This window comes from Hippopotamus amphibius, chromosome 7, assembly GCF_030028045.1.
Source record: "Hippopotamus amphibius kiboko isolate mHipAmp2 chromosome 7, mHipAmp2.hap2, whole genome shotgun sequence".
Taxonomy (NCBI): Eukaryota; Metazoa; Chordata; class Mammalia; order Artiodactyla; family Hippopotamidae; genus Hippopotamus; species Hippopotamus amphibius.
In genome coordinates, this window is record NC_080192.1 from 36,465,228 (window position 1) to 36,477,577 (window position 12,350).

The following is a 12,350-nucleotide window of genomic DNA, read 5'->3' on the forward strand; positions in this document are numbered from 1 at the left end:
CTTTGCTTTTTGCTGAAATGTTATCACCTCGGTGTGATCATACAGATCATCTCATGTTGATCAGTGGCTAGAATATCACATTTGTCTCTGATTAATAAAAAATGGAAAGCCTTAATTGGTAAATGCAATTTCTGACAATGTTTTAAAACATTGGGAAGTTACTATATAGTTCCCTGGGTATGAAAACATTTGTAATTCATTTCTCTTTACCCATATAAGCAGAGCTCTACCCATACAAGGTTCTTTTTCTCCCCCCTTTATTATAAGGAGAAATGAATGTTTTATATATATATATATATAAAACATATATATATATATATTTGGACATCAGAAAAAAGTTTAAAATTTTACATAGAAATTAAAATTATGAAAGGAAAGAAAGTACTCTGGAAAGGTTTTCTGCTCCTGAGATAGCTACTCATATAGCAAACAATATAGGGAAATAAAATATAATAAAATAAGCAACCTAAAGAGACGCATCAACCAAATGCAAATGTGTGAAACCTGTTTTGATTCTGAACTGAACCAACTGATATAAAAGACATTTTGAGCCATTTATACTAAAGTATTTATGTGAAATAACAAATTGCTTGAGATGTGCTTTAAAATTCTCCAGTGAAGGTGGATATGGGTGGCAAGTGTGTGTGTGCATATTCATGTGTGTATTGATGAAATGACATTGGTAAATGTTTATAATTACTTAAGTTTGTGATGAGTACATGGGGATTTATTATACTCTACTCTCCACTTCTGGACATGTTTAAAATTTTCAGCATAAAAAGCTTAAAAAATGGCAATTTTCCCCATATTGTACTAAGTACAGAAAGCACCTGATCATTCACATGTATACTGGCTACAAACTCAGTATCACAACCCAAAGCAGAAAATTATTCTCATCTGTGTATAGCCTCTAAAATTTAAGAAAGCAGTTTCTTTTTCTTCTGGGAGAATTTTATGTAGTCTCTAGCTGAGGATCAAGGAAGCTTTTTCCCAGCTGTCCATCTCTTCTGTGTGTATTAGAAACCTCAAGTTTTCGGCTAATGAAAGGACTCTGTACCACACGGGGCAGAGTGTGGGTCTTCTCTTATTCACTTCTGCTTTTCCATGACTGTTTTTTTTACAGAACACCAGATGATTCATTAAGTGCCAATCAATCCTTTATTTTAGTAAGATAAATAGCATCAAGAATCCTTAAAGTGAATGTCTCAATTATAAGATGTATATTCCTTTAAGGACACAGAATATTTTCTTATGTAATTTAGATTAAAACACAGTATAAAATATGCTTTTTATGTCCGGCCTGCTTCCTGGGTATTTATTTAAGTGATAACATGAAAAATCCTTCCAAAATGTGAAAGAAAATGCTAATGATCTTCAGGACCAACTAGTTTTCCTGTTTCTATACTTGTAGCTTTCATCTGTTTTTAAATCAGTAAAAAGTCACAATGTGATATGCAGCAAATAGCAAGGGTCTCAGATATGGAACAGGAAACAAGGCTCAGATTACAATGTCCTATGGACATACTAACTCAGAAATGTAGGTCAACCGTTTTTAAATATTTTCATGAGTTTTTTTTTTTTAATTAATGTACGCTTTGACAATGGAAAACGGATTAAAGCATTCTATTGTTAGCTATTTTTTATTGACTAAAATATATAGCAATGTTTTTCAAATATTTACATAACATGGCATTAATGTTTACAAAAGCAAAACTAGCAATAACAGAGCTTGTGCATGATTTGAAGCTCCTTCTGTGTGCTCCCTGCAAACTTGTCCATTCCCCTGGCTCTGCTCCTGCTGCTCCCTCCATCTTCAGCTGTGCTGGCCACCGTGGGAGCCATCAGCCCCATGCTGCCTACTGAGCACTTGACGAGTCCAAACTCAGCTGTCCTATGAGTGCAAAAGTGTGCATCATATTTTGAGGCAGTAGGACAAAGAAGAGTGTAACCATGTCATTAATAATTTTATATTGGTATCTGTTGAAATAACATTTGGATATATTGTGTTAAATAAATTATACTGCTAAAATTAAAAAAAAAAAAAAACTAGCAATAGATTCTACAAACAGATACATCTAATACCTTGCTTCACTTAAAATCATTGCTGCTTCTTCAGTGCAATAATGGCATAACATCTAGGAGATTTCACAGGATCAAACAACCTCACAAGCGTGGACCATGCAATATCATCCTGCAAATTGATAAGTGATTTAGATAGGTAACTATTTGTTGAAGATAAAAATGAGAGATGTCAGACTATATACTGGACTATAAAAACTACATAAAAAACAAACTATATAAAGGAAAATTATTCTTTGTCAAACAAAATTAACATTTAGAATTTCACCACTGGGAATTTATGTTGAGGAAATAATTAAAGATGTACATAGAGAATGAACCACAAGGCCATTCTTTGCTGCAATTGTGAAAAACTGGAAGTGGCTAGAAACAACTGGGTATTACTTAAGTAAATTATATGATGAAACATTACTCAGCACCCGTAGTACATTTAATGAGATGGAAAAATTCTAAATAAAACAAATTAAACAAATTAGATGCAAAACTGCATTTACAATTTGATTCCAATTTTAATTAAAGTAGAAATAATGTGCTCATACATATACATGCAACATACACATATTTGAAGCTCTAGAAAACATGTCAGTAATTTAATAGCTAATGCTAAAAGGTGAGATTATCATTAAGTTTCTTTTTTATATTCTTAATTCAAAATTTTCTAACATGTGTATTACTTTTATAATAGTAAAATATTATTTAAAATATTAACAAAATTGACAATTCTATGATTTATATCACTTCATTATCAATCTATTAAATTTAGTGCATACTGTTTTGCCTGCCTATTTTATTTAGCTCACTGGACATTGTTTTGAGAAGAGAAATGATGAGTACTTAGTAAAATAAGCCTGATTCTGTGACCTACCAAGTTGAGAACCAAAGTTTCCAGTGATGTTTTCCAGTTAGTAGCTTAGGAAAGTACATAATTCTCTAAATGTTTAAAAATTACCTTTCTCCAGAAAAATACCATTTATTAAAATCCACTTGTTTCAAGTAATTTGCTGAAAAGAAGTAAAGCTCTCCATATGATAGAAACAAAATTATTAAAATAAAGAGTTTATACTGGAAACATAAGGCTGAATCCACAAATGCGCTTAATTTAAATGGCTCAAAAACATGATTTTGATCATAGCTTAGAGTAGAAGCTGAAAAACACATCTTCCCCAAAGATAACCCCAGAATCATTTTTTTTTTTGGCCATTCAACATAGATAAAGCAAACAAGACTGTGAAAAAACAGAAGCAGTTATCACTGATCAGAAAGAAATGTCTATACTGCAGAGTGCATATGTCCAAAAATTCAAAAGTGAATTAAAAGGTGATTCTTAACAAAATGAAATATATAAATGATATCTTTTACATCTGCCCTTTATTAATTTTAGCTATACAATATGTTATATATGATGGTTTGTGTGCATTGTCTACTGTATAGTAATTACCATACAATTAAAAGAATGTAAACTTTATTATAGCAGCTTTGCTGGAAACATCTGTTGTACATATGTTTTTGTTTCAAAAGAGATGGAAAGACTAAACTTGGAAAATGTGAGAAAAACTATCTTACTAGTTTTATGTGAAAGAAAGTTATCCCAGTTATAAGCAGATCCATATTACTGGACTTAATAAAGATATCTGTTATGCATTTAAAATTAACCTAATTTACCTGCTCTTTCAGGTAGCAAAGTCTATCCAGAAGAATCAATGTCTCTATGCAAGGAGCCAGAACAACTTTCAACTAAAAGAAAGAATAAGAGGATAGTGGTACTTTAAAATAAACAAAAATATTAGCTTAACAATTACGTTTAAGAAAACGTATCTACAGAAACTTCTATAAGGCCAAATCTCCAATACCCATTGTGTATCTTCAGAAAATAAATACTTCAGAGATCAAAAGTTTTTCTTTAATAGTAAAAGGAAAAGAATGTCCTTTGAGTGACTTTGGGGTAAAATCCAAAAGCAACCACACATATGTGATAGAAAGCTTTTAAAGGGATACTAAGAATGAAATTCATTAAAAGGAAAGCTTGTGAAATAACTGCATTGAGACCAATATGTGTTCAAAGAACTCTAAAACTTCTTTCCATGCATTTATAACACACTTTAAGAGAAATCTACCATGTGTTCTCTTTATTACATTACTGACACCTAATATAGTTCTAAAATAGGAAATGATCCAAAACAGTTTTTCTACATTAAGAGAAAAACAACATAGGTTGGTTAGCCCCATAAAAAAATTTAATAAGATCCTACTCAAGTCTAGCAACATATCCAATTTAATATGTTTAATTCTGAGATTTACCATATTAAAAGCCTCCAGCTCATTCATTCTAGGCTTATACTTCTCGTAGTAGTCCATTATAATTTCTTCTGACAGCTTCAAGATAAAACAACAACAATAATAAATTTAACAACAGTTAAAAATATTTTTTTCTAATCAAACATACCCTGAAGTAAAATAAACATAATTTAAAACAACCTTAAGTGTCTCAAGAGCTCTAAAGATATTCATGAAGCAACTCAATACAACTAAATTCTTTCATTTAAATCTTCTGTACCAATATAGGTTATTCAGTATATCATAAGTAAAATCACTAATAACATCCTATTTGTTTGATTTCAACAAGTAGTGATGAAATATTTACTTCCACTTGTTTATATCCTTGGGGTACATAGTAGGTAGAAGCTCAACAAACAGTTTTTGAATAAAATTAAAACAATATATCTAAAACTACATATCTTAAAGAATAACTCAGAGGCAAAAGGAATACTGTAAGAACATATATTCAAATTTAAAGTAATTTCTTCTAACATCCACTTAACAAATCCACCAAGCAGCATTGCTTTCTGTTTTTTTCTCTAAAACATGACACCCACAGTACACTGAACCCTTGTGGCTAGTAGGTCACTTTCTAGATCATTTGCATGTTTCTGTTCCCACCAATTGAGCTTTATGCCTACTGAATTAACTGTATTTGTTCCTAAACTTGTTATTCCAGTTATATTATTATAATGATATAAATAAATATTACAGAACCAATGAAATATAGATGCAAAAGGAAAAGTTGTTTCTTTATAAGTTGAATGCCTTTGTGAAAAGCTCGATAAAGGAAAGCCACCAGAAGAAATTGCTGTCAAATTATCTGTGGTCAAAACAAATGAAAGACTGAATAAAAAGAGTCCAAAATCTTAAAGGATTTGTATTCAGATTTCCCTGCAAATGTCTAAATATTTTTTCAAAGCCCCTATTCTTTTTCTTTCTTTTGAATTTAAAAAATACAAAAGGGTAACTAACAGTGAAAAGTAAGGCTTTGTTTCATCCAATCTCTAGTGTAGGCTTCCAGAAAAGATCTCCCCTTTGGTATAGAACTAAAGGAGATTATGGCCTTGTCTTCAACCCTTTTTAAAATTTTGTCCATCTTTGAATCAAATGAGTACCTCCTGGACCAAATTTTTGCAGCTGGGTATATTGGACTAGATCTAGGCCCCCACTTCAAGCCAGCAAAAACTCACATCTCAAAACATTGTGTATGTGTTTGAATTATAGTCTTCAGTCTTTACTTCTGTCAGATGAGATCAGCAGTTACAGGACAACTCAGAACTCACTATCTTTTTTCAGTCCTGCCTCATCAGCATACTGCTTCCTACAAACACAGGTTTTTCAATGAGATTCCTCCTTGGGTTCTCCAATATTCTCTGACTTCATTATGTCAAACTGAGATGCACCACCCTGGTCATCAATTGTATTTGTTCCAAACTAGGAACTGATTTTGCTCCTCAGGATATGCTACTTTAAAGAACTATATGGCTGTTTTTGTCATTTGTTGCCTCTGCGTGATTTTAAAGAGAAAAGGTGAGAACATCATCTTTACTTTCCTATTTTAAAAAAATGGAAGTCTTTTGCTTTACTTTGAGTAATCCAAAGCTGGATACTATGAACTATGCATTATAGGTATGTTTTGGACAGAAGTTAAGGTAGAAATCCAACTGGTAAAACTATATGCAAAGCTGTGTGCAAAAAACAAAACAAAACAAACTGCCTTGTCTTACACCAAAAGTTTGATGGATTTAATTATACTAATATGTTTCCAAGTGAAAAATTCAGTGTTTAAGATATGATTTCATGCTTTAGTCAACTTCTTCAATCAAATGCTAGTCATAAGATCAGATCAGAGAATCTATGGAAATTTTATGAAGACAGTATCTTATTCAATTCTAACATCAATCTGTAACATATTCATGGTCTCATTTTACAGATGACATTATTGAGTGTTAAACTCAGTAAGAGCCAAGATAGGGCAAATGTCCTAGAGATAAAGAAGGCATCAAAATTGAAGAAGTGCATGGGTGTAGATCATCCTTAGGCAAGGACATACATGGAGACTTACAAGTTGAAATGCACATTGAATGGCAGCTGGGAGGTTTGGTCATGAATTCCTTTGCTCCCTGCTGCCCATCTCCTAGACTACAGAAAAAGGGATTAATATTAGTTAAGCTGTATAACAGGGCCCTAGCTCAGTTGGCTGTCGTTTAGGTTCAGGGAGATATCCAGTGCTAAAGAGAAATTGGGTGAGAGCCAGTAAATGAGCAGTTACATTGAGGGGCTTTAGGTTTTTTCCCTTACTTTTCTTACAATATTTTTGACATTTTAACTCCAATATAGCTTATGTTTTAGACAGCATATCTCCTACAATTCAACACCCTTCAAATGCTTGATCACCTACATCCTATCTGCAAAAGTTTCAAGAATCAAAATTCTGGATATAAGCATCTCTTCTTTAAATGCTTTAATTAAGATGCATCACTCCTTGAGTTTCTTCTGCCTTTATTGCAAACCTCAATTCTTCAATCTGCTTTAGAAGTACACTTATTGTGTCTGTTGGCAAGATCAGATTTTTCTCTTTATTCTTCCTCGTAGGCTTGTCTGATGAACTAAAGTTTTAGAAAAATGCTAAGCATTTTTCTTGAGCTCAATGTCTGTTAATAAGTTATATGAATATGACAAAAAAAGGAGCATGGGATGTACAGTTAGACAAACTGCACTGGAATCCTTCCTCTCCAATTTTCTAGATTTGGGCTTTAAGAAATCCACTTAACCTATGACTCAGTTTCCTTTCCTATAAAATAAGGATAACATTATTCATTTTGTAAGGTCATCCTTAGCATTCAGTGAGATAACATAAAGCTTTTAGCACAATGTTTGGCACAAAGCAAAGGTTCAACAAACATTAGCTTTGCTCATATTTTTTTAAAAAAAATAAACATATTTTAGAACAGTTTTAGATTCAAAGATATTTTGAAGATAACAGAGTTCAAATATACCCTACATCCAGTTTCCCCTATTATTACTACCTGACAATACAGTTATTTATTACAGTAAATGACCCAATAATGATATATTAGTATTAGCTAAAGTTTACATTTCATTCAAATTTTCTCACTTTTTACCTAATGTTCATTTTCAGTTCCAGGATCCTATCCAGGATACATTATATCTAGTTCTACTGGGTGTGACAGTTTCTCAGCCTTGCCTTGTTTTCTGTTTTTTTTAAATTTTATTTTTATTTTTTAAATTTTTATTGGAGTATAGTTGACTTACAAGACTTGCCTTGTTTTGGATGACCTTGACAGTATTGAGGAATACTAACCAAGCATTTTGTAGGATGTTCCTTCACTGGAATTTGTCAGATGTTTTCCTCATAATTAGACTGGGGCTATGGGTTTTGAGAGGAAGACTACAGAAGTAAGTATCATATTCCTTACATCATATCAAGGGTACGTACTATCAATATGATTTATCACTGCAGACATTGACCTTGAGTACTTGGCTGAGACAATATTTGTCAGGTTTCTTCACTGTAAAGTTCCTCCTTTTTCCCTTTCCACACTGTAAGCTTCGGAAGAAAGTCACAACTTGCAGCTCTCACTTAGGAGTGAAGAGTTATGCTCCACCTCCTTGAGGGTGCACTATCCAAATAACTTATTTAGAATTCTTTTCCATGGAAGATTTGTCTCTTCTCCTCCATTTATTTATTAAAATCATCCTTTTATAGATCTATATAAGGGGGTCAAGATAAGCAAAGGTGGACCATATTTCAACTTCAGGGGGAATGGGATGGATGAATGGATGAGAGATACATAATTCACGGAGATTCTCCCCACACACTACCTGATGAGAAGTTAGGTTAACAATTGACCTTATTTTCACCAGTAGATGGTAGGACTGAGGCTGCTGATATACCCTTGGCTAGAACTCAAGGTAGGTGGGTATGGTACCAAATTGAGAATGCAAAGGAAAACTTCTTAAAGGAAATTAAAAGTGTTACTCCAGTGAACACATGAATAATATGAAAACAAAAGTCTTATTGCTGATATTAAGAAAGTTGTAGTGGTCTGGATAGAAGATCAAGCCAGCCACAACATTCCCTTAAGCCAGTCTAATCCAGAGCAAGGCTCTAACCTTCTTCAATTCTTTGAAGGCTGAGAGAGGTGAGGAAGCTGCAGAAGTTTGAAGCTAGCAGAGGTGGGTTCATGAGGTTTAAGAAAAGAAGCTGTCTCTATAACATAAAAGTGCAAGGTGAAGCAGCAAGTGCTGATGTGGAAGCTACAGTAAGTTATCCACAAGATCTAGTTAAGATAATTAAAGATGGTGGCTACACTAAACAACAGATTTTCAAAGTAGATGAAACTGCCTTATATCGGAAGAAGATACCATCTAGCTTTCTTAGCTACTTTCTTAGCTAAAGGAGAGAAGTCAATGCTTGGCTTCAAAGCTTCAAAAGACAGGCTGAAATCTCCTGTTGGTTAGGGGCTAATAGAGCTGGTGACTTTAGGTTGAAGCCAACCTCATTTACCATTCCAAAAATCCTAGGGCCCTTAAGAATTATGCTAAATCTACTCTGCCTATGCTCTATAAACGGAACAACAAAGCCTGGATGACAGCGTATCTGTTTACAACATGGTTTATGAGTACTTTATGACTATTATTGAGATCTACTGCTCAGAAAAAAAGATTCTTTTCAAAATATTACTGTTCACTGGCAATGCACCTGGTCACTCAAGAGCTCTCGTGGTGATGCACAATGAGATTAAAATGTTGTTTTTATGTTACTAACACACTATCCATACTGCAGCCCATGGATCAAGCAGCAATTTTGACTTTTCAAGTCTTATTATTTAACAAATACATTTTGTAAGGCTATAGGTGTCATAAATAGTGATTCATTTGATGGATCTGGGCAAAGTAAATTGAAAACACTCTGGAAAGTATTCACTATTCTAGATGATTCATGGGAGGATGTCAAAATAGCAACATTAACAGGAGTTTGGAGGAAGCTGATTCCAACTCTCATAGACAACTTTGAGGGGTTCAAAACTTCAGTGGAAGAAGCAGATGTGGTAGAAATAGCAAGAGAGCTAGAATTAGAGGTAGAGCCTGAAAATGTGACTGAATTGCTGTAACTTCATGATAAAGTTTTCACAGAGGAGGAGTTGCTTCTTATGGATAAGCAAAGAAAGTGGTTTCTTGAGATAGGATCTCCTACTGGTGAAGATGCTGCGAAGATTGTTGAAATGACAACAAAGGATTTAGAATATTATATAAATTTAGTTGATAAAGCAGTGGCAAAGTTTGAGAGGACTGACTCAAATTCTGAAAGTTGTTCTGTGGGTAAAATGTTATCAAACAGCACTGCGTGCTTAGAGAAATCAGTCATGAAAGGAAGAGTCAGCAAACTTCACTGTCGTCTTATTTTAAGAAATTGCCACAGCCACTCCAGCCTTCAGCAACCACCACCCTGATCAGTCAGCCATCAACACTGAGGCAAGACTCTCCACCAGCAAAGAGATTATGACTCCCTGAAGGCTCAGATGATGGTTAGCAGATTTCGGCAATAAAATATTTTTCATTAAGACATGTACATTATTTTTTTAGACATAATGCTATTGCACACATAACAGACTACAGTAGAGTGTAAATGTAATTTCTTTATGCACTGGGAAACCAAAAAATTCATGTGACTCGTTTTATCGCGATATTCACTTTATTGCAGTGCTCTTGGAACTGAACCCACAATCTGAGGTATGCCTGTGTTACTATAGTGGTTGCAGAAAGCAGCAGGAACTTATTTATGGGAATAATGCACATGTTTTTCTTATATCACCAAAGATGACAGGGCTTCTATATATTTAAACTGTATCAGGAATTTGCTGTTTCTTTAGGGTCGGACGACCTCCTTTAAATGTAGATCATTTATGGATGCAGTTAGCTCTCTGCATCCAGAGCCATGGAACCCACAGATACAGAAGGCTGACTGTACTATACCATTTTATATCAAGGGCTTGAGCCTCCTTGGATTTTGTTATCTGTGGGGTGTTCTGGAACCAATTCCCCACAGATACTGAGGGACCACTGAATACTACTGCATGAAAGTTTATGAGCCCCTTGTTTTTGTTGTTGCCCTCCCACTTGCATTTAAACCACCTAGTGATTATGATTACTACTGATTAATCTCTGATCTAACGTCCAAAGATCAGTTTATTTGGTCTCTCCACATGTGCCTTGTCCTTTGGCCTCATCTCTCATCACTGCCTCCTCTACTTGCTTTGCTCCAGCTGTGCTGAGTCCAAAATCATGTTTCTTACATCTCTGTGTTTTTGGCACAAGCTAGTCCCCCCGCCACACACGCCTGAAATGAATTCCTTGCTCCCTACCTTCCCACCTTGTTTGCTTAATGAACTCCTACACATCCTTCAAGACCAAGCTAAGGTACCAATATCCTCTGTGAAATCTTCACAGGCAGAGTGAGTCACTGCAGGCATACACACTTCATACATGTCTATTGTTGTAAGTTCATGCTATAATTACTTGTTTTCTTTTCTCATGGATTATGTCTTAATTATCTTTGTAGCTCCAGAGTTTCCACTGTTCTTGGCACATGGGAGATTCTTCAAAATCAATGTTTGCTGATAAATACGTAAATGAGTTTGCTCTCAAAAGTTTACTTCTTCTGGCCTGTTTTGGAGAAATATTTAAAGATAATTTTCTGAATTATCCTCTATCAACTTCCACTAAGGTTCTAGCTTAGTGATTTTCAACTCTGTTCATTCAACAGCACACACCCCATTCTCATTAAATCACCAGTTTTATTGTCTATTTCATTCTCAATATCTGAGAGTAATATTTATTTGAATATTCATTATATGTACATAACACACACACACACACAAGCTCTAGAATGTAGGCTCTTTTTATTTTCTCCTTTTATGGACAAATGCTCCAGCTCATTCTTTGTCTAGCAAGCAATAATCGTTTTGTGACTTTTAAAATCTGATGTTTTAATGATTTATGGATGTGTGTGTGCACTCATGCATTTCTCTGTGTGTAGTACATGCATGTGGAAGGAGAAAGAAAGAGAGAAAAGAAGAAAAAAATGCTGTGGACCATGAGTATGAAAACCTTGAAGACAATTTTGGAGGTTTTCTGAAATTTGGTGAGATATCAAAGTTTGGGACAGAAGATAAAATTGAAAAATATCTAATTTTTTTAAGGTCTAGGTAAAGCTAATCACTAGGGTTTTGTTATTTTAGACAACTGTAAGGTTCTATCAAAATATTTTACAAGGAAGTAATTAAGCTTTACTCAATTACAAAGAATTTTACTGTAAAATTTCATTCTAAGCAGTCCATCTATTATAAACAGTATACTTGCTGATATAAGGTAGTTGATGTTCTGCCACAATTTACTGTTTTCGGTGGCCCGGCTTTACTATGACATCTAAACACTCTTCTTAAACAGACCTGTATCTTACGCAGGGGTGAAAGAACATCACTCTTAAATGGTTAGAGCCATATAAAATTAAAAATCAAGGAGGGGATCACTTTGATAAAAAGTCTTCAAAATATAAGAACAGAATCACTGCTTTTCCCCTCTTCCCCACACTATGTTTCCTGGTGTAACATGGCATTTTAAAATAGCATGGGGTCTATAATGGGAATGTTAAAATGCTTGAAGACAGCGGATCTCGCCAGGGGTGATTTTGCCCCCTAGAACATTTGTGCAATGTCTGGAGATTTTTTTCTTTTTTAATTTATTTATTTTTGATTGTTATGATTAGGGTGCTGCTGCTGACACCTAGTGGGTAAAAGCCAAAGATGTGAAACATCCTACAACACACAGGATAGCTCTCCACAGCAAAGAATTATCGAAATGTGCTGAGTCTGACAAAATCCTGCTCTAAGAGAAAATGTCCAATGCTGTCTGTCACAACTGGCTAC

The 12,350-nt window shown here is 34.2% G+C and overlaps 1 protein-coding gene across 1 annotated transcript in view; it reads right to left on the bottom strand.

Annotated features, from left to right (window-relative positions):
* Window positions 1-1,625: 1,625 nt before the first annotated feature.
* Window positions 1,626-12,350, bottom strand: part of METTL25 (methyltransferase like 25) — a 97,854-nt gene continuing 87,129 nt past the window's right edge. Inside the window, exons 10-13 of the mRNA XM_057741607.1 lie at window positions 4,378-4,452; window positions 3,742-3,813; window positions 2,083-2,191; window positions 1,626-1,891 (exon numbers count right to left, since the gene is read on the bottom strand). Of these exons, the coding sequence (XP_057597590.1) occupies window positions 2,099-2,191; window positions 3,742-3,813; window positions 4,378-4,452 (240 nt within the window). The 3' untranslated portion in view covers window positions 1,626-1,891; window positions 2,083-2,098. The remainder of the gene's footprint in view (window positions 1,892-2,082; window positions 2,192-3,741; window positions 3,814-4,377; window positions 4,453-12,350) is intronic.